General features: G+C 43.7%; 1 protein-coding gene across 22 annotated transcripts in view; it reads right to left on the bottom strand.

The window, feature by feature from the left end:
- SFI1 (SFI1 centrin binding protein) overlaps window positions 1-22,403 on the bottom strand; it is a 115,723-nt gene that overhangs the window by 20,576 nt on the left and 72,744 nt on the right. For 11 of the 22 annotated variants that reach the window (XM_078338772.1, XM_054240310.2, XM_054240311.2 and 8 more), the window contains 8 exons: window positions 21,269-21,425; window positions 18,330-18,491; window positions 15,170-15,240; window positions 13,560-13,652; window positions 10,400-10,497; window positions 9,601-9,648; window positions 8,287-8,353; window positions 3,803-3,933 (listed from right to left, as the gene is read on the bottom strand). In XM_078338772.1, the coding sequence (XP_078194898.1) occupies window positions 3,803-3,933; window positions 8,287-8,353; window positions 9,601-9,648; window positions 10,400-10,497; window positions 13,560-13,652; window positions 15,170-15,240; window positions 18,330-18,491; window positions 21,269-21,425 (827 nt within the window). The remainder of the gene's footprint in view (window positions 1-3,802; window positions 3,934-8,286; window positions 8,354-9,600; window positions 9,649-10,399; window positions 10,498-13,559; window positions 13,653-15,169; window positions 15,241-18,329; window positions 18,492-21,268; window positions 21,426-22,403) is intronic. The other 11 variants (XM_078338792.1, XM_035270027.3, XM_035270050.3 and 8 more) reach the window with 1 other exon arrangement.

Here is a 22,403-nt window from a genome sequence, read left to right as displayed (position 1 = left end):
TAAATAAATAAATAAATAAATACAAAAAAAGAAAAAAAATACAAAATTAGTCTACAATGACTGAAATCAGAATACTGGTTACCTATACAGGGTAGAGATTTGACTGGAGGGGACATGAAGGAACTTTCTGGGGTGACGGAAATGTTCTACATCTTTACTGGAATGTTGATTATACAGGTGCATAAATTATGAAAACTCATCAAACTTTAACATCTATTCGTTTCACTGTATACACATTTTATCTCAAAATAATGACAAACTAATTCTGTCTCATTCTTAGTACCTTACACTGGACAGTTATAAAATTATTTTTAGTCATAATTCATGAGATTCCATCATAAAATCTGCCTATATTACTAAAACATTTTTTAAAACCCTAAGAATACTGAAGATACATATTTAGTTGGAACTTTAATTTTGCTAAACTCTGTACCAATCCTCTGAATATGTACTTATCATGAGACTCACAGATCAACTCCAGGGACTGAGGGATAGTTAATATTCTGTGCTAGGCCCTTGGCTTCTATTTTACATGTATTATCCCATTTCATTTTCATGACAACCATATGAGTTAGAGACTATGACCAAATCATCTCAATTTTACATTCAAGGAGACTGAGGTTCAGAGAGACAGACTGACTTGTCCAGGGTCACAGAGCTGGCAGGTGGCAGGGCACAGGTCTGAACTCAGGCCTGTCCAGCTTCTAAGCCAGACTCTCAATCATTCTGCTCATGAACAAGGAAAACAGGAATCTGAAAACCTAAGTTTTCTATAAAGGTCCAACCAAACTAAAACAGGACAAAATCTAGATCAGGCCTACACCACCCTGCAAGCCTCCTGGCTATACCCTGTCTCCAACTCACCCTCCACCATTTTTCTCTAGAGCTCTAAAATCACCCAAAACTGCTCCCCTAGCAAAAATCCTTTAAATAGTCCTTTTGGCTATTTTGAAGGTACTTTTAATTTTTGGTTCTCACATAATGTAGACTACAAAAAAGAAATAGAACCAAGCATGGCTACTTACTAGCAGAAGAACAAAGAGGTACTGTGTGTGTGTTTTAAGTACTGAAGCCACTTTTTTTTTTCTGCGATGGAATCTTGCTGTCACCCAGGCTGGAGTGCAGTGGTGTGATCTTGGCTTGCTGCAACCTCCACCTCCTGGGTTCAAGCGATTCTCCTACCTCAGCCTTCCAAATAGCTGGGATATATGCCACCATGCCTAGCTAATTTTTGTATTTTTAGAGATGGGGTTTTGCCATGTTGGTCAGGCTGGTCTCGAACTTCTGACCTCAGGTGATCTGTCTGCCTTGGCCTCCCAAAGTACTTGGATTACAGGTGTGAGCCACCACATCCAGCCTGAAGCCTTTTTTTTTTTTTTTTTAAGATGGGGTTTCACCACGATGGCCAAGCTGGTCTTGAACTCCTGACCTCAGGTGATCCACCCACCTTGGGATTACAGGCGTGAGCCACCGTGCCCAGCCATCCATTTTTTTGAATGAATCTTATACCAGCCTACAATACAGGACTAGGTACAGGAAAAGTTGCTCCGCCTGCAAAAGCCAGAAGAGACAAGATCTGTTCCCTCATCACCCTCTATTTCTTGTGGCCACCACCTAAAACCGTCTCCCTGGACTTTGTGCTAAGGAACTCAGAGTTCTGGCTAATCTCAATCTAGCATTCAAAGTCCTCCCAATTTTTATTTATTTATTTATTTTGAGATGGAGTTTCGCTCTGTCATCCAAGGCTGGAGTGCAGTGGTGCCATCTCAGCTCACTGTAATCTCTGCCTCCTGGGTTCAAGCAATTCTTGTGCCTCAGCCTCCAGAACAGCTGGGATTACAAGCAGGTGTCACCACGCCCAGCTAATTTTTGTATTTTTAGTATAGATGGGGTTTCACCATATTGACCAGGCTGGTCTCAACTCCTGACTTCCAATGATCCATCCACCTCGGCCTCCCAAACTGATGGGATTACAGGCATGAGCTACTGCACCTGGCCTGAAATCCTCCAGATTTAAGATCACTGCAACTTCCCCCAATGCAACTTCCCTCTATCTCACCTCTCTGTCCTAAGATAAAGTACACTGAACCTAAGGTCATCTCCAAAACTGTCACTTAAATAGTAGTTCCATGCACCTGCTCAAATACCTGTTGATTATCTGTCTATGGGGTCAGCTCAATCCCTTCAGTCTGGTCTTCCCCATCTTGGCCACTCCTGCCACCATCCTCACCTTCACACTCACAGGAAGCCTCTCCCAGTTACTTCCATGCTCAGCCTCCCTTGGCAATAGCTCTGAGCTCTGGAAGAATTTGTGGCTGACATGACTGAGGACACATGGATCTATTCTCTTAAATTCCTCCTCAGTTGTTTCTTGTATGTCAGTCTTATCTTCTCATAAAAATTTCACCCTCCTACAAAGTCACCAAAAAGATCTTCCTCTTGATCAAGAAGAAAGCACCTAGACTTTGGAACTGGAGATTTGAATTTAAACCCTGGCTGCACCACTTACTGGTTGTGTTACCATTTATCATTTTGAACCTGATCTCTCAGGTGGCTGTGAAAAGGAAATTATTGATGAAGATAATGATGCCATGAACAGAATGAGTTTATGTATTTGTTTTCTGTCTTCCATCACACAATGCCTATCACAGTGGCAGGCATGCAGTTAGTGATTAATAATTTCTTCATTACAGACCAGGAGCAGTGGCTCACATCTGTATTCCCCACACTTCGGGAGGCCAAGGAGGGCAGATCACGAGGTCAGGAGTTCAAGACCAGCCTGGCCAACATGGTGAAACACCGTCTCTACTAAAGATACAAAACTTAGCCAGGAGTGGTGATGCCCACCTGTAATCCCAGCTACTTGGAAGGCTGAAGCAGGAGAATCGCTTGAACCTGGGAGGCGGAGGGTGGAGTGAGCCAAGATTGCACCATTGCATTTCAGCCTGGGTGACAGTGAGACTCTGTCTCAAAAAAAAAAAAATAATTTCTTCATTATATCCCACCATGTAGTAAGAACCTGCTGTAGGCAAGTTTACCTACCCCTGTGGGAACTAAAAAGATGTAGTTCTGCTCCTTGACCTAAATGTTTGTTTTCTTGAGACAGAGTCTCACCCTGATGCCCAGGCTGGAGGGCAATGGCTCGATCTCCACTCACTGCAACCTCCATATTCCAGCGATTCTCCTGCCTCAGCCTCCCGAGTAGCTGGGATTACAGGTGTGTGCCACCACACCCAGCTAATTTTCTGTATCTGCAGTAGTGACGAGGTTTCACCATGTTGGCTAGGCTGGTCTCCAACTCTTGACCTTGTGATCCGCCCACGTTGGTTTCCCAAAGCACTGGGATTACAGACATGAGCCACTGCGCCCAGCCTGACCTTTCTACTTTTGTTGATGACTGTAATTTCAAGACTTCAAAAAGCCAGGTCTAGCAGAACTGGAACTAAGTGTTTGGGGGAAATGACACTTAAGAATGCCTGCCAAGGTCATGAAAGGTCCCATCATGCTCTGATCCACAATGCTAATGGGCCACTTTAATGGAGCGCTCAGTGGCTGGTAATGAAAGTTACAAACAGGCTGCTTTGAAAGCCCTCACAATAAAGATGGACGAAAGATTTCCCAGAGGAAATGCTGTCTTCTCTTTTCCTGCTAGATGAAATCAATGAGCCCACATTATTGAAAATGCAAGAAGAACCAGGGCCTGGGGTCTGGGAAGCTAAAAAGCACAGCAGATGGGCTGTGTGGTTGGCAGAGTTGGATTTAAGACACCTGCCCCAGTGCAGACAGGAGCTGCACAGCATACCTGTGAAAATGTGTAGCTCTTGCACTGAGGACGTTTTCCTGCTGGTGGCTTCGCCAGAGTCTATTCCATGTGTGGAAGGCAGCAGGCAGGGCTCTCTGCTGGAAATGCCCATCTGCTCTGGCCTGTAGCAGCTAAAGTAAAACAATTAAATGACCTTTGTACTTAACTTTTTTTTTTAAAACATGACCTTTCAGGGTCACACTGCTGTGGGAGGATTGCTTCCTATATAATAAAATTAAGAAAAAGATGAAAATCATTATTTATTATTTTTGCCACATGCTAGATGAAAAATGAAAACATTGTTCACTTAAATATTGGTTAAACATTTTTATATACACACACATTCATTCATTCTCTCTCTCTCTCCTCCCCTTGGCTTAGGCGTTCATATTCATTACCTGTTTCACTGTTAATTCGCATTTGACTCAGTGCTATGTATGACGTTTTTGAACCTAAATAATGTATTAGTCCTTTGTCATGTGTTATAAATCTAAATATTTCCCCCACCCCATAATATATCTTTTGACTTTATTCATACTGTCAGATTCTTTAATTTTTACGTAATTATGAAAGTCTACTATTTTACTGATGTATCAGTAGGAAGACAGACAATGGACATAAGAATATACTGTATATGCCTCCATAATCCAAAACTTTGGAGGGAAAAGCACACATGCATGTTTTAAAAACATGACTGCAAATGCTTTGATCCTCTTTCACTGAGAAGTGATCCATGTTCCCTCCCCTGGAATCTGGCTAGGATAGTGACTGCTTTGACCAATAGAGCATGGTAAAAGTGACACTCTGTGACTTCTGAGGCTACACAGTCATAGAGCTCTGACTTGTTCACTGGAACACTCATTTTGAAGCCCTGTATCTGACTACCCCAAGGCCGCCATGTTGTAAGGAAGCCCAAAACTCACAGAGAGGTCATATACAAGTTATTTGGTTAACACTCCCAGTTAAGCCCAGTCTTTGAGTCATTCTAGTCCAGGATCTAGACACGTGTAAAGAAACATCTAGATGATTCTAACCCCTTGCCATTAGCTTCTTTTCAGCTGAGGCTAACCTTGGAACAGAAACCAACCATTCCCATTATGTCCTGTCTCAATTTTCGAGAATCTTTAAAGCATAATAGAATGGTTGTCTTATACCACTGAGTTTGGGGTGATTTTTTACATAGCAATAGATAATTGGATCAATATGCATATGTATGTGTATGTGAATAGATGGGTACATAAGCTCCCACCCACACAGAGGAAGAGAGACACCAGGTTTACTCACCAAATGTCATCAATGTTTTTATTTTTTCCTTTTTATGTCTTTTTGCACTTCCTAAGCTTTCTATAATATCTATACATTGCTTTTCTTTCTACTTTTTATTATGGGCATTCTCAAATGTAAAAAAAAGTAGAAGCCAACAGTATAATGAATACTCATGACCCTACCATCCAGCTTCAACAGTTAGCAAACAATTCACTATTCTGTACAGAGCCATCCCTTGGTATTCGTGGGTGATTTGTTCTAGGGCCCCTCTCAGATACCAGAATCTATGGATACTTAAGTCCCTTATATAAAATGGCATAGCAGGCCAGGCACAGTGGCTCATGCCTATAATCCCAGTACTTTGGGAGGCTGAGGTAGGCTCAGGAGTTGGAGACCAGCCTGGGTAACATGGCAACACCCCATCTCTACCAGAAAAAAAAAAAAAATTAGCCAGGCATGGTGGCTTGCACCTGCAATTCTAGCTACTTGCGAGACTGAGGCAGGAGAACTGCGTGAGCCGGGGGATGAGGAGGCTGCAGTGAGCCAAGATCATGCCACTATACTCCAGCCTGGGTGACAGAGTGACTAAAAAAATAAATAAATAAAAATAAAAAATAAAAAACCACCAACAAACAACAAAAACAAAAAAATAAACTGATGTGGCATCTGCATATAACCTATGCAATCCCACTGTACGTATCTCTAGATTACTTAGAATACCTAATACAATATAAATGCTATGTAAATAGTTGTTATTGTTTAGGGACTAATGACAAGAAAAAAAAAGTATGTATATGTTCAGTACAGACACAACCATTCTTTTTTTCTCTGAATTTTTTTTTATCCATGGTTGGTTGAATCCATGGATGTAGAATCCACAGATAGAAAGGCTGACCGTATGTTACTTTTTAAAAAGAAAGAAACGCACAAAAAATAATATTATTATCTCATCTAAGAACAGAAAGAACTGATGTGCTCCTGGGCTATCTAAAGCAAGAGGTGATATTCAATTGTTAGCTAAAGGTTTAGATATGATTGAGCAGGGCTCCGCCTATTTTCAGACCTGCCATACCTTTGAAAGCAGGCCATGCTAGATCAGTGTGAGAGATGAAAATGCGGACCCCGAACTGCCCACCAGTGTTGGGCCCCTGTGTCAAGGGAAGGAAATAAAAGAGATCCTCTGCTCTCCACCTTGAATAAATACAACCTTTCAAACTTGACACTCAGTCTTCTTCTGAAAGGTTTTCCTACATTCTTGTGAATTTGTATTACATAAACTTAAAATAACAAGTGACAAAATCTTTTCAAAGCCAGTAACATAATCCAAAGGCAAGTCAAGGAATGCAGTGACTCTAGCATTTTCTAAGTGTGGGAGGCAAGAGTGACGCAAAAAGAGGCCACGACCCGTAGCATCCAAACTCTACCAACTTAGATCATCCTTGGAAAAACTCTGGAGATCAATGGCAGTTCGTTTGTTGGTTTGTGCATTAATTCATCCAAATATTAGCACATACCCCATGCCAAGCACTGTGTCGGGTTAAGTAGAAAAAAGGGACAGGCTGTACTCTTAAAGGACTTCATAGCCACTGGGGAGAGAGAAGCCAGTGAACAATTAAACGATGAATGCTCTGATAAAGCTATACCTGCGGGGTAGGGGTGGAGGTGGACTGGCCTGGGGGAGGAGGTGACCTGTGAGCTGGAAGGGACTGAGAAATCGAGAACTGGAGGTACAATGAGAAGCAGGAGAGCACAGAGGACCTTTAGGGACACTGGCAGCTTAACTGGTCAGAGTGCAGTTATGAAGGAACAGAGTAGTATTGGGAATGGGGAGAGAAATAGAAAGGGACCAGCTCCCAAAGGAGTCTGTAGGCCTTGCTAAAAATTTGGATTCTGGCGGGGTGTTGTGGCTCATGCCTGAAATACCAGCACTTTGGGAGGCCAAGGCAAGTGGATCATCTGAGGTCAGGAGTTCAAGACCAGCCTGGCCGACATGGTGAAATCCCGACTCTACAAAAATACAAAAAGTAGCCAGGCATGACGGTAGGTGCCTGTAATCCCAGCTACTCCGGAGGCTGTCAGGAGAATCACTTAATCCCTCCCGGAAAGCGGAGGTTGCAGTGAGCCAAGATAGTGCCATTGCACTCCAGCCTAGGTGACTGAGCAAGACTCCATCTCTTTTCCTTTTCTTTATTTTTAAAAGACGGAGTTTCACCATGTTGGTCAGGCTGGTCTTGAACTCCCAACCTTAGATGATCTGCCCTCCTTGGCCTCCAAAGTGCCTGGATTACAGGCGTGAGCTACCATGAGCTACCATACCTTACATAAGACTCCATCTCAAAAAAAAAAAAAAAAATTGGATTATATCCCCAACTATGGGGAACTAGATCAATTTTTAGATTCACCTGTTAGACTCTAGCAGATGATGGAGGTATGGGTAGGATGGGCAGCACAAAAATAACTGGGAGGAGTTTGGTTGTCTTCCTCTGTCTCACTCCCAGAGACAAGCAAAAAGGGGCACTTCTCACAATGGCAGACTTCATCAATTGACCCCTTTCCCACTAAGTATAAACATGTCTTTGAAATCCTTCTCAGTTCAACACTCCAGAAAGCCACTCCCAAGTGTTAGAACGGGCTTGTAAAGTCACACTAACTTGTCACCCTGGTGCTAAAGTATGAGCCCTGGTAGAGCAGGAATTTTATCTACTTTATATCACAGTTGTATCCTCAGTGCTTAGCACAGTGTCTGAGGCAGAGCAGTTGCTCAGTAAGTATTTATTAAAGGGAAGTGAATCTCTCTTTTTCTGTGGTCCCAACCTCACGTCCTCCACCCCCTGGAACACGTGTCTCACACTGCTTAGCACTGGGATGCAGCACTTACGCTCTGCACCACTCCCTGTATCTCCTGCAGGTCCCACTGGGTGATGGACTGGCTAACTCACGGACTAAATGAATTTGAGTAAAAATGTGAATGGCTGATAAGAGCTCAGTACTTTCTGAGAGCATCTGTATTTTCATAGCAGATTAAGAAATGGGAATTATGCAGACTTTCTGGTATCAGAGGTGGGAACTGGAGGAAATGCTTTTGAGCTTTTTCGATCCCCTCTCTTCCAAAGCAGAACAACACTTCTTAGAGAAAGGTCTTCTCCAAGAGTCTTTCCAAAGCAAATGGGTCTAAGAATATAAGCCAATAGAGCTATCTGCTAAAAAGTACTCCATACCTGCTTGTACCGCCTCTTCTGGGTATACTGTAGCCACCATTTGACACACTTGCACAGCAATGCCATCCTAAAACAAAACGAAGAACACCAGGTACTTCCTGCCCATCCACACCTTCAGGTTTCAGGTTCTTAAAACCTTGTTTTAAGGCAGGTAAATCAGGGTACAGTTACTTCCTGTGAGTTAAAGGCACCCTATGGGCTTGACAGTTTCATTTTAGGAGAGAGAACAATAACACGGTGGCTCATGCCTGTAATCCCAACACTTTGGGAGGCCAAGGCATGTGGATCTCAAGGTCAGGAGATCGAGACCAGCCTGGCCAACATGGTGAAACCTTGTCTCTACTAAAATACTACAAAAATTAGCCGGGCATGGTGGTTCATGCCTGTAATCCCAGCTACTTGGGAGGCTGAGGAAGAAGAATTGCTTGAACCTGGAAAGTGGAAATTGCTGTGAGCCGAGACCGCGCCATTACACACCAGACTGGGCAACAAGAGTGAAACTCTGTCTCCCCCCGCCAAAAAAAAAAAAAAAAAGACCCTGGTATCTAACATAAAATTTGTCAACTTCCGATTCTGGATTGTGGATTGCCTAAAAATGTTGACAACATGGCTGGGCGCGGTGGCTCACGCCTATAATCCCAGCACTTTCGGAGGCCAACGTGGGTAGATCACGAGGTCAAGAGATTGACACCATCCTGGTCAACATGGTGAAACCCCGTCTCTACTAAAAATACAAAAATTAGCTGGGCCTGGTGGCATGCGCCTGTAGTCCCAGCTACTCGGGAGGCTGAGGCAGGAGAATTGCTTGAACCCAGGAGGTGAAGGTTGCGGTGAGCCGAGATCGCACCATTGCACTCCAGTCTGGGTAACAAGAGTGAAACTCCGTCTCAAAAAAAAAAAAAAAAAATGTTGACAACTTTCTTGTAAAACCTAACTAGACCATCGAAAGCACAGTATCTCTGGAACTTAAGATATATGCATGGAATCCCCTAGATATCCTGAACTTCCTGGTTTCATGGCCAATTTATGGGGGTCCGTGACATGTTCCCTCTCACACTTAGTTTTGTAAACCAGGGTTTAGAATAATATGTCTTGATAACTCTACATGAGTTGGTTAATTATTGAAATTCTCACTAACTCACTAAAGAATGTTTCAAGACCAGGCATGGTGGCTCAAGCCTGTAATCCAAGCACTTTGGGAGGCCAAGGTGGGTGGATCACCTGAGGTCAAGAGTTTGAGACCAGCCTGGCCAACATGGTGAAACCCTGTCGCTACTAAAAATACAAAAATTAGCAGGGCATGGTGGTGCGCACCTGTAATCCCCGCTATTCTGGAGGCTGAGGCAGGAGAATCGCTTGAACCTGGGAGGCAGAGGTTGCAGTGAGCCGAGATTATACCATTGTACTCCAGCCTGGGCAACAGGAGCAAAACTCTATCTCAAAAAAAAAAAGCTTCAAAATTGGACCTAAACTCTGCAAATTAAGTTGATTATACTATGGGGAGAGGAAGGAAGGGGAGGGCAAAGAAGAGGACACATTGAACATTTCTAGCAGCAAAGAAGTTCATACATAGTATTTCCCTCTGAGGACTAAGATCTTACTCTAACTGTAGGGAGGGGGCCAGGCCAGGCAACTTTTATTTTTCTCTTTATACTTTTCACCCTATATATTCTGAGTTTTCCTCACAGAAATGTAGTGTTGTTATTTATTTAACCGAATGACTAGTTCTAAAATACTGAGGACAATTCCTGCACCCCTTAAGACTGAGCCTCAAATACCCATGACCCTTCTCTTTAACACTAGCAATGCATGAATTCTAACTTGTGAACATCTTGATGCCTGCAGGACTAAGACAATGAGTGACCAGGCACATACTTCAGACTATGGTGGCCAAGAACCAATTCAAATATCCTCATTCTTTCTCCCAGCTGATCAGAAAAAAACCCAAATTTAGGAACAAATTTTTAAACAAATTTATAGCAAGACCTCCACCCCAGTAGGCCTTTCTGAATCTGCCATACTAACCCATAGAAGGGCAAGTGATCACTCCTGGAAGAGATTAAGTCAGAGGCACAGAGTCCCTGAGAGCCAGGGATGAAGCCAGAGTACCTACCTGTGGTGGTCCCAGGCAGCATGCAGTAAGGGGAGCTGCTCTCTTTCCTTTTTCTTCTCAATCTGAGACCACCAGAGGTTCCAGAACCTGTGTAGCAGCTAAAGCAAGGTAGGAAGAAAATGGAAATTTACTGAGATGAAAGGTAAGGCAGTGAACCTTACTCCAACAGACTGACCTCCCCTAAAGCAGGAGTCACCTCAGTTTGGAGCAGCCAACATACAAAGGGCATACAAATTAATGATGGTTGAACTACAGAGCTATTCCGGGCCAACATAAAAGGCAAAAAGATGGTTCTTTGTCTGTGGAAATCTAGATGAAGAAGCTATTCCTAATCTGGGTCTCACAGAAGACTCACATTTTAAAAAGTCATTTTAGAAACTAAAACTGCTTTTATTGCATATTCCCACCTATGAAGTAGTCTTGCATAAATGTTTAACTTCAATCTAAACAAGCCCTTAGATGTAATGATTATAGGAACCATGCAGACTAAATAAAAATTAGATGATATCAAAAGGAAACAATCAGAATAATCAAGAATATATAATACTGTACAAAGCTGGGCATGGTGGTGTGCACCTGTAGTCCTCGCTCCTCAGGAGGCTGAGGTAGGAAAATCTCTTGAGCCCAGGAGGATGAGGCTACAATGGGCTATGATCACACCCCTGCACTCCAGCCTGGATGACAGAGCGAAACCCTGTCTCTAATAATAATAGTAAATTGTATACACAAAATAACTGACCTGTCCTTTAAAGAAAAAAGGCAGTCATTTAAAAAAGTATACGCTGTGCTAAGTGAAATAAGCCAGTTGCAAAAGGACAAATACTATATGATTCCACCTGTCAGGTCTCTAGAATACTCAAATTTATACAGACTGAAAGTAGAATGGTGGTTTCCAGGGGATGGGGAAAGAGGAAATGTGTACACAGTTTCAGTTCTGCAAGACAGAAAAGTTCTGCCTGGCGCAGTGGCTCGCGCATATAATACCAGAACTTAGGGAGGCCAAGGCGGGTGTATCACCTGAAGTCAGGAGTTCAAGACCAACCTGACCAACATGGAGAAATCCTGTCTCTACTAAAAATACAAAATTAGCTGGGTGTGGTGACACATGCCTGCAATCCCAGCTACTTGGTACGCTGAGGCAGGAGAATCACTTGAACCCAGGAAGTGGAGGTTGCAGTGAGCTGAGATCATGCCATTGCACTCCAGACTGGGCAACAAGAGTGAAACTCTGTCTTAAAAAAAACAAAACAGAGGGCGCGGTGGCTCACGCCTGTAATCCCAGCAATTTGGAAGGCCGAGGCGGGTGGATCACGAGGTCAAGAGATCGAGACCATCCTGGTCAACATGGTGAAACCCCATCTCTACTAAAAATACAAAAAATTAGCTGGGCATGGTGGCACGTGCCTGTAATCCCAGCTACTCAGGAGGCTGAGGCAGGAGAATTGCCTGAACCCAGGAGGCAGAGGTTGTGGTGAGCCGAGATCGTGCCATTGCACTCTAGGCTGGGTAACGAGTGAAACTCAGTCTCAAAAAAAAAAAAAAAATTAGTATATCCAGGTAGTGAGTATATAGAAGCTTATTATATTATTTTTTTCTATTTTTCTGTATTTTTAAACATTTTTCATAAAACAACAGAGGAAAAAAATCCTCCTACACCAAATATTTATTTACACACACACACACACACACACACACACACACACGTATGTATGTGTATGTAAAAAAAGAAGTGTAGTTGGGGGAAGGAAACTTCTAGATTAAAAGCTTTAAGAAGGCTGGGTGCAGTGGCTCACGCCTGTAATCCCAGCACTTTGGGAGGCTGAGGCGGGTGGATCACGAGGTCAAAAGATCAAGACCATCCTGGTCAACATGGTGAAACCCCGTCTCTACTAAAAATACAAAAAATTAGCTGGGCATGGTGGCGCGTGCCAGTAATCCCAGCTACTCAGGAGGCTGAGGCAGGAGAACTGCCTGAACCCAGGAGGTGGAGGTTGTGGTGAGCCGAGATCGTGCCATTGCACTCCAGCCTGGATAACGAGAGCGAAACTCTGTCTCAGGGAAAAAAAAAAAAAAAAAGCTTTAAGAGACATAATAACCAAATGCATTTCTGCTGAGAATCAATCAGAAAACAACCAAATGCAGTTAGTGATCCTTAACTGTATTCTGGTTTGCAAAAAGCAGCTATAAATAAGACATCTTTGAAACAACTATGGGAATTTGAATATTAACTAGGTATTAGATAATGTTAGAGAATCCCTGTTAATTATCTGAGGGATGATAATGACATTGTCATTACATAAGAAAATGTCTTTGAGTGATGCATGCTGAAATATTTAGATGCAAAGTGTCGTGATGGCTATAATTTACTTTGAAATTATTCAGCAAAAAACAATGAAGCAAATATAGCAAATATTAACAATTAGTGTATCCAGGTAGTGAGTATATAGGGGCTTATTATATTACTTTTTTCTACTGTTCTGTATTTTTAAACATTTTTCATAAAACAATAACGGAAAAAAAATCCTTCTACACCAACAAACAAAATCTTCAAGTAGAGACAATATTTGTTGACATCAAGTAAACAAACCATTGTTTTATAATGGACTTATAATGGAAGTGAATGGATTTATAATAGAAACACAACCAAAGCCTCCTATAATGCAAGATTTAAAGTGTATTTGGGGCCAGGCATGGTGGCTTATATCTGTAATCCCAGCACTTTGGGAGGCAGAGGCAGGTGGATTGCTTGAGGCCAAGAGTTTGAGACCAGACTGACCAACATGGAGAAAACCTGTCTCTACTAAAAATACAAAAAATTAGCTGGCCATGATGGTGCACACCTGTGATTCCAGCTATTTGGGAGGCTAAGACACGAGAATCGCTTGAACCCAGGAGGTGGAGGTTGCAATAAGCTGAGATCATGCCACTGCACTCCAGCTTGGGCAACAGAGCAAGACTCTGTCTCAAAAAAAAAAAAAAAAAAAAAATTAGTAAATGCAAACTAAGGTTTTAGGACAGTCTGAACAAATTTTAAAGCATAAATTTTTTTTTACAAAAAGAGTTTTGTTTAATTTGGCAAGAATGAAAAGAGAGAGAGAGACAGAGAGAAAAAAAGAATGGCTATCAGAAGAGGTCCCTTGATAAAGAAGACAACCCTCACCGTGATACCACGCTGCTGGTAAGCAAGATTCCTTCTTATTTGCTGGAGATGGGTGTAGGCCACATTGTCTTTTAGGGCTCTAAAGCAAAAATACTGTGGAAAGAAAGGACGTAACCAATTATAAGGACTAGAATCAGTAGAATCTGTTAACTAAGAGCAGAAGAACACAGACAGTGCCTCAAATCAGGGGAGAGAAGGTTGGTCCCAGCTTCTCATAGCTGTTCCATTTCCCTGAGTGTGTTTCTCTGCTTTGAGATTCAACTGGGAGCCTAACACAAGCCAGCCAATACAGCAGGCACTTAATAAATGTTTGCTGAACCCTTCCTGCTGTCCATTTATACTGTACAAGAACACACCTATACCAGGAGAGAATCCCATGACCCACATGACAATTCTACAGACCAAGGTCAACATCAGTTTTTGCCTCTCAGAAAAAAACAGACCAACTTTGTATCTGTGGTCGTTTTTGTGTTTTTGTTTTTTTACCATGTGGGCTCAGTGTGTAAGTTTATACAATTATAAATGCAGTGTTGCTAAAGTGAAGGAAGGAATCTTTAGTGAAAGAGGGGTTGGGATTGGGGCAGGATATCTGGACCTGGATCCAGCTCCATCAATAATGCCTAAAAGGCCTGGTGCAGTGGCTCATGCCTGTAATCCCAACACTTTAGGAGGCTAAGGCAGGAGGACTGCTTGAGCACAGGAGTTCAAGACCAGCTTGGCCAACATAGGGAGACACTGTATAAAAAAACTAAAAAATTAGTTGGGCATGGTGGCATGTGCCTGTGGTCCCAGCTACTTGGGAGGTTGAGGTGGAAGGATCACTTGAGTCCAGGAGTTCAAGACTGCAGCAAGCTATGATTGTACCACTGCACTCCAGCCTGGGTGACAGAGGAGACTCTATCTCTAATAATAATGATGCCTTAGCAACAGGCATGGTGGCACATGCCTATAGTCCCAGCTACTCAGGAGGCTGAGAAGGGAGGACTGCTTGAGCCCAGAAGTTGAATCTAGCCTGGGCAACATAGTGAGACCCCATCTCTAAAAAAATAGTAACAATGCCTTACAGATTGGCTAGGCAAAGCTGATTTGCCCATATTCCTCCATGCCTTAGGCTTCAGTTTTCTGAGACAGAAGTGAAGATATCAGGCTGGATTAAGGGTTTTTGTACTGTGCTTTGTGGAACCCCACAGGCTCCTGAAAACATTTGAGGACCACCTTCTGTAGCAGCAGAAGGGAAGAGTAGCAGGCAGAACAGGGACTGACTCACTGACATGCTTCAACCACAGCATGGCTACTTTGACCTATTTAAAGATGAGGCTTCCACCACTCAAAAGGTGTTTTCCCATGTGTAAAAAAAAAAAAAAAAAAAAAGCTCAGGAATAAATAATCTCTGAGGTCCTTTACAGCTCCAAACCCTTCTAACTCCACACCATTACCATCTGTAATCCAAAATAAAAACAGGGACACCTACAATGAAAGGGGGGCTTCATGGCTAAAACTCACCCATAGCTAGCTGCATTTAATGAAGATGATAGAAGTCAGGGTCCCCCAATAGTGGATACCCAAGCAAGACTGCCGAGCAGAGCCATGCCAGGCTGCAGGGTTCTTACCAGCCGCCTGTGCCTGTGGTGCTCTTCCGCCATCTCACACTGGGCAGCTTCTTCTGCACACAGCAGCATGTCTGTCAGGAAGTTAAGGCCTCCAGTCTCAACAAGGTTCTGGCCCCCACACAGTGCATTTCCAGTGACCCACCTGAAGGGCTGTGGCTGTCAGGGATAACAGATGTACCAGGTGGGCTGAGGTCCACCTCTGTCTACTCCTGATGACCCAGGGCAGCAGTGGGCAAAGGGAAACCATGTCAATTACGGATCAAACATCTTGCCTCGCATTCCTTCCCTTGAATGCCCATGAGATGAAAGGCAAAAAATACCTGAGATAAATTGCTACTGGTTTCAGTAAACATTTAGAAATCACCGTATCAAAAACAGAATCTGCTTCTTTTTCTGCACTCTGTTTTGTCATCACAATCTAGTCAGTTGAGCTAAAAACCTTGGAGTTATTTTCAAACCTTTTCTCCTCCCACTCTCATTTAATCGGACGTCAAGTCCATCTGCTCTCTTCCTAAATCTCTTGGCTCTCTCCATCCCCTCCTGCTCTTCTGTTCCCACCCCCAACACCCTGCGGTTCATCTGACTCATCTCTTTACATAGACTGGTAAGTGAGCCTCCTCCCATAACGGGTCTCCTACCAGGAGCTTCTCTCCGCTAATCCAGAATTATCCTTTCCAAAGCACAAATCTGACTGCATTTCCTTTCTTTCTTTTTCTTTTAAGAGACTGGGTCTTGCTCTATCAACCCAGGCTGGAGGGTAAGGGTGCCATCATAGTTCACGGTAGCCTAAAACTCCTGGGTTCAAGCAATCCTCCCAAAGCACTTGGCTTAAGTCACTGCCCCTGGCCTTTTTCTTTCCTTTTTTTTTTTCTTTTTTTACGCCCCCTCCCCCCACCTCTTCTCTTCTTAAAAACCTCTAATGCCGGTGTGATGGTGTGTGCGTGCAGTTCCACATTCTTGAGAGGCTGAAGAGGGAGGACTACTTAAGCCCAGGAGTTCAAGACTATAGTAAGCTACCGCTGCACCTGTGAAAGCCACTGCGGTCCAGCCTGGGTAACGTGTGACCCCACCTCTAAATTTTAAAAAGTTAAAAAACCTCCAGAGATTCCTGTATCTCATCTACCTTCCCGCCATCCACACCTCTATAGCTCACTGGATTCCTGAATGCTTTTCCTCACCTCTAAACCTGGGTAAACATCATTCATTCCACTGAAATGCCATTTCCAACCTTCTGCAGTATTCCCCTAAGACATCAACCTTCCCAACTTCTCATCTCCTACGACTTAAATTCAGGACAAACATGACCTCCTTGGCTGAATCTCCACAGGGGCTCTCACAGGACTTGAAACAAATCTTCATGATAGCAGTTATCATGCCATATCTAAAAATCCATTTTCATGTCTATTTTCCCCACTAGACAATGAACTACCATTAGTCTGAACTTCCTCGGATCGCAGAAATTAAGCAGGAGTTTACACAAAGCAAGGCTTTGATGAACAAATAAAATGCGTGGATGAACGTCTTAGGCAGTCCAAATTCTCACACTTGGGCACACAGTATGGTAGCAGTAGTGATTAAGAAACTGTACACAGGGCAAGACGCGGTGGCTCATGCCTGAAATCCCAGTGCTTTGAGAGGCTGAGGCAGGTGGATAAATTGAGGTCAGGAGTTCGAGACCAGCCTGGCCAACATGGTGAAACCCCGTTTCTACTTACTGGCCAACATGGTGAAACCCCGTTTCTACTTAAAGTACAAAAATTAGCTGGGTGTGGTGGCAGGCGCCTGTAATCCCAGCTACTTGGGATCCTGGCTGAGGCAGGAGAATCGCTTGAACTCAGGAGGCAGAGGTCACAGCGAGCCATGATGGCACCACTGCAATCCAGTCAGGGCGACAGAGACTCTGTCTCAAAAAAAAAAAAAAAAAAAGAAGACAAAGATGAAGAAGAAAGGAGGAGGAGGAGGAGGAAGAAGAAGAAGAAGAAGAAAGAAGAAGAAGAAAGGAAGAAGAAGAAGAAAGAAGAAAGAAGAAGAAGAAGAAGGAAGAAGGAAGAAGGAAGAAGGAAGAAGGAAGAAGGAGAAGAAGAAGAAGAAGAAGAAGAAGAAGAAGAAGAAGAAGAAGAAGACGACGACGACGACGACGACAGGAGTTAAAGGCCTGGGTTTTTTAAATCCTGACTCTGCCAATGACTTGTGACTTTAAAATACACTAAATCCTCTGAATCTGTTTCCGCATCGGTAAAATGATCATGGTGATGGTATCATCAAGAAAAAGACAGTGGTGGCTATTTCCACCACCTAGTGGGAAGAGAAAAGCATTAAATTACAACACCAAATTTTTTTTTTTTTTTTTTGAGACGGAGTTTTGCTCTTGCTACCCAGGCTGGAGTGCAATGGTGCGATCTCGGCTCACCACAACCTCCGCCTCCTGGGTTCAGGCAATTCTCCTGCCTCAGCCTCCTGAGTAGCTGGGACTACAGGCGTGTGCCACCATGTCCAGCTAATTTTTGTATTTTTAGTAGAGATGGGGTTTCACCATGTTGACCAGGATGGTCTTGATCTCTTGACCTCGTGATCCACCTGCCTCGGCCTCCCAAAGTGCTGGGATTATAGGCATGAGCCACTGCGCCTGGTCCAATTTATTATTATTATTTTTGAGATGGAGTTTTGCTCTTGTTGCCCAGGGTAGAGTGCAATGGCATGATCTCAGCTCACTGCAACCTCTGCCTCCTGGGTTTAAGTGGTTCTCCTGCCTCAGCCTCCCAAGTAGCTGGAATTACAGGCATGTGCCACCATGCCTGTCTAATTTTGTATTTTTAGTAGAGACAGGGTTTCTCCATGTTGGTAAGGCTGGTCTCAAACTCCTGACCTCAGGTGATTCTCCTGCCTTGGCCTCCCCAAGTGCAGGGATTATAGGGGTGAGCCACTGCACCCTGCCCATTTTATTGTTTTTTTTTTTTTTTTTAAACTATAAACATATAAGTACTCTTTTGTATATACAGTTCCAATTAAACAAAACATTTTAAGACTGTCAACAGAGATAAGGCTGTCTTAAACTGTTGAGCAATTGTTTCCCATGTATCTCATGACTGTTGTTTCACATGCTCCTAAGCTCCTGCTGTCCTGGCTGAGGCAATGGACAGCCTGGGTATCGAAAGGATACAGTGTTTCCAGTGAGTAAAGGTGCACCTCAAGGCCATCTTCCTGGCCAGTTTCTCCACCTGGGCCTGGTGGGCGTGCAAGCTCTCCCTCCGCTCCCAGGCCTGCTGCCAGTTACAGAAATGTATCTGGAGCATAGTGACATGATGCAATCGTTCAGCCATCTCTGCAACAGAGATATAACTTAAGTGCTGCTCGTCCAAGGTTAGAAGATGAGCTGGAAGCATCTTTTTTTTTTTTTTTGAGACAGAGTTTAGCTCTCGTTACCCAGACTGGAGTGCAATGACGCGATCTCGGCTCACCGCAACCTCCGCCTCCTGGGTTCAGGTAATTCTCCTGCCTCAGCCTCCTGAGTAGCTGGGACTACAGGAACATGCCACCATGCCCAGCCAATTTTTTGCATTTTTAGTAGAGATGGGGTTTCACCATGTTGACTAGGATGGTCTCGATCTCTTGACCTCGTGATCCACCTGCCTCGGCCTCCCAAAGTGCTGGGATTACAGGCTTGAGCCACTGCACCCGGCAGCATCTTTTTTAAAATTATTGAGAGCGAGTTTTTGCTCTTATTGCCCAGGCTGGAGTGCAATGGCATGATCTTGGCTCACTGCAACCTCCGTCTCCTGAGTTTAAGTGATTCTCCTGCCTCAGCCTTCCCGAGTAGCTGGGATTACAGGTGCATACCACTACACCCGGCTAATTTTGTATTTTTAGTAGAGACAGGGTTTCTCCATGTTGGTTAGGCTGGTCTCGAATTCCCGACCTCAGGTGACCTGCCCACCTTGGCCTCCCGAAGTGCTGTGATTACAGGTGTGAGCCACCATGCCCAGTGGAAGAATCTGTAAGACAAGCTGAACCCCACTTTTGGCAGAGAGCAAGGATTCAAGGCTGTACACACACACACACACACACACACACACACACACACACACACATACTCTCACTCTCTCTCTCTCTCAAACCAAAGTTTTTTAGACTTTTAAAGGTCATTAGGAATCCCTGAGCAACATCTCCAGTCTCCAAGGAAAGAGAAAAGGTCTGTGATTTTAGGGAGAAGGTTGCCATAAAATCAGTTTCATCACAGGGCTGGGGCTTCTAGTTAGATACTAATGAGCAGGAATGGTAACTATTGCTTTCAAAGAGGACTCTGTTTCACTTTTGCTTCTATACAAATATCTCCTGGATAGGCCTTAGAGATTGATTCAATGACATAAAATTCAGTTGCCATGCTGGGGTAGGCTTTTTTTGGGCTTTCAGCCAAGCTGCTCCTGGCTGCCAGCTTCACCTCCTTTCAATGCTAGTCAAGATAATAGTCTGATGAGCTGGGAACTGGGAAGGGGATGGGAATCAGACCTGGAATTTGAATGCTGTAATTGGAGGCAGGCGTTAGTCTATAGCTTATCATACTAAACAGCTTAATGCTTTCACATTCTAAGACTGGGCAACTGGACTACTGGTCTGGCATCACTATCGTCAAATGAACACATTCAGACTCTTCCAAGACACAGTGTCGGCAGCCTAAGAGATTCATGCAGGGAGGTTTGGGTGAATGCCAGAGACCCTTAACCCAGTGTCTAGCATAGTGCTTGACTCACTTCTGCATAAACTCAATAAACTTAAGTTAAAAAGTGTACCATATTTCTACTTGTTATTTTTTTTTTTATAGAGACAGGGTTTCACCATGTTGGTCAGGCTGCTCTTGAACTCCTGACCTCAGGTGATCCGCCTGCCTCAGCCTCCCAAAGTGCTGGGATTACAGGTGTGAGCCACCGTGCCCGGCTTATTTGTTATTATTTCTGAATCTAATTGGGAAACGAAAACATAAACAGTATCCAAAAACCTCGACAGCAAAATCACATGCATTCAAATAGTTGGAGACAAACACAAACTATCCAAATATCTATTAATAGGAGAATGGTGGCCAGGCACGGTGGCTCACACCTATAATCCCAGCACTTTGGGAGGCCAAGGTAGGCGGATCACCTGAAGTCGGGAGTTTGAGACCAGCCTGACCAACATGGGGAATCTCTGCTAAAAATACAAAATTACCTGGGCATGGGGGTGCACACCTGCAATTCCAGACACTTGGGAGGCTGAGGCAGGAAAATCACTTACTCCTGACAGGCAGAGGTTGCAGTGAGCTGAGTGTGTCCCATTGCACTCCAGGCTGGGCAAGAAGAGTGAAACTCAGTCTCAAGAAAAAAAAATTGGAGAATGGTTATGTATATTAAGGTAAGCCATCCTATAAGATATGAACAGTTGTTAAAAAATAACATTTATGACAAATACTTAAGATGTAGAAAAGTGTTGATTAACTGTGTGGAAAAATGCAAGATACAAAACCATAGGTTATCAACATATTAATTAAAATAATCACAATAATTATAGCATAACTAAAACCCCATTTAGATTAAATATATATATATATATAAAAGAGGCCGGGTGCAGTGGCTCACACCTGTAATCCCAGCACTATGGAAGGCCAAGGCAGGTGGATCACCTGAGGTCAGGAGTTTGAGACCAGCCTAGCCAAGGTGATGAAACTCCACCTCTACTAAAAATATAAAAATTAGCTGGGCGAGGTGGCGGGCACCGGCAATCCCAGCTACTCAGGAGGCTGAAGCAGAAGAATCTCTTGAACCAGGGAGGCAGAAGTTGCAGTGAGCTAAGATTGTGCCACTGCACTCCAGCCTGGGCAACAAGAGCAAAACTCTCTCTCAACAAAACAAAACAAAAAAAGCCTATCTATCTACAATAGATATAAATAAAAGGCCAAAGGGAAATAAATGTGATTCAAGGATGATGTATTTTCCTCCTCAATCTCCTTTTAGCAACATTTCTGGAGTAACACCATTATATTACTTCTTAATACAGTACCACTGGCAGCAGGAGAGTGGAAACTGTGACCAGACTCTGTGTCTCAAGAGCCTTGGGCTTCCTACTCACCGTTCTGCTGTCTCTTCACTCTGCGGATTTGCAGGTATGCAAGCCAGGCCTTTAGAAACCTCCGCTTTTGCCAGTGCTGACGGTGTTTCACTGCAGAGGCAACCTTCTGTTTCTCCTTCTGGGCATACAGGAGCTGCTCCCACCATTGTGACCAAGCCTGAAAACCAGAGAAGAGGCAACAGTCAAAGGAGAAGCAGGGAAACAGGGTGAAGTACAGGTGAAGAGGGAAAAGATAAACAGACACACACACTGGAAAGGCTAAAACTGAAACAACAAAGTGGCAATCCCCAGCAGGATCATAAGCTAGGGGACTGAGGGGTAAGAGGGTCTTTAAGAGGGACATGCTGCTTTCAGAAAGTAATTTTTTTCTGGATTTAAAAAAAGAAGAAAAGAAGAATAAAATCAACAAACAGATGCCAGGCATGGTGGCTCACATCTCTAATACCAGCACTTTGGAAGGCCGAGGTAGGTGGATCACCTGAGGTCAGAAGTTCAAGACCAGCCTGCCCAACATGGTGAAGCCCCATCGCTATGAAAAATACAAAAAATCAGCTGGACATAGTGGCAGGTGCCTGTAATCCCAGCTACTCAGGAGGCTGAGGCAGGACAATCGCTTGAACCTGGGAGGTGAAGGTTGCAGTGAGCCAAGATTGTGCCATCCTGGGCAACAAGAACGAACCTCAACCTCAAAACAAAACAAAACAAAAAAAAGGTCGAGTACAGTGACTCACGCCTGTAATCCCAGCACTTTGCAAGGCTAAGGTGGGTGGATCAGGAGGTCAGGAGTTTGAGACCAGCCTGACCAACATGGTGAAACCCTGTCTCTACTAAAGATACAAAAAAATTAGCCAGGAGTGGTGGTACACGCCTGTAATCCCAGCTACTTGGGAGGCTAAGGCAAAAGAATCACTTGAATCCGGGAGGCGGAGGTTGCAGTGAGATAAGATCCTGCCATTGTATCCCAGGCTGGGCAACAGGGCAAGACTCCATCTCAAAAACAAAACAAAGCAAACAAAAAATACCAAACAGACAAGGAGCAGAAACAATCTGAGGAGTGATATAATTAATTCGGATTTGGCATAGGTGAGGGTCTGCCTTTTCTTCCAAAGTCAGAGGAAGTCTACTGTAAAGAGGC

The sequence above is a fragment of the Callithrix jacchus genome, chromosome 1 (assembly GCF_049354715.1).
Source record: "Callithrix jacchus isolate 240 chromosome 1, calJac240_pri, whole genome shotgun sequence".
In the NCBI taxonomy this organism is placed as follows: domain Eukaryota; kingdom Metazoa; phylum Chordata; class Mammalia; order Primates; family Cebidae; genus Callithrix; species Callithrix jacchus.
Note: the sequence above shows the minus strand (reverse complement) of the source record. Positions and strands in the feature narration are given on the sequence as shown.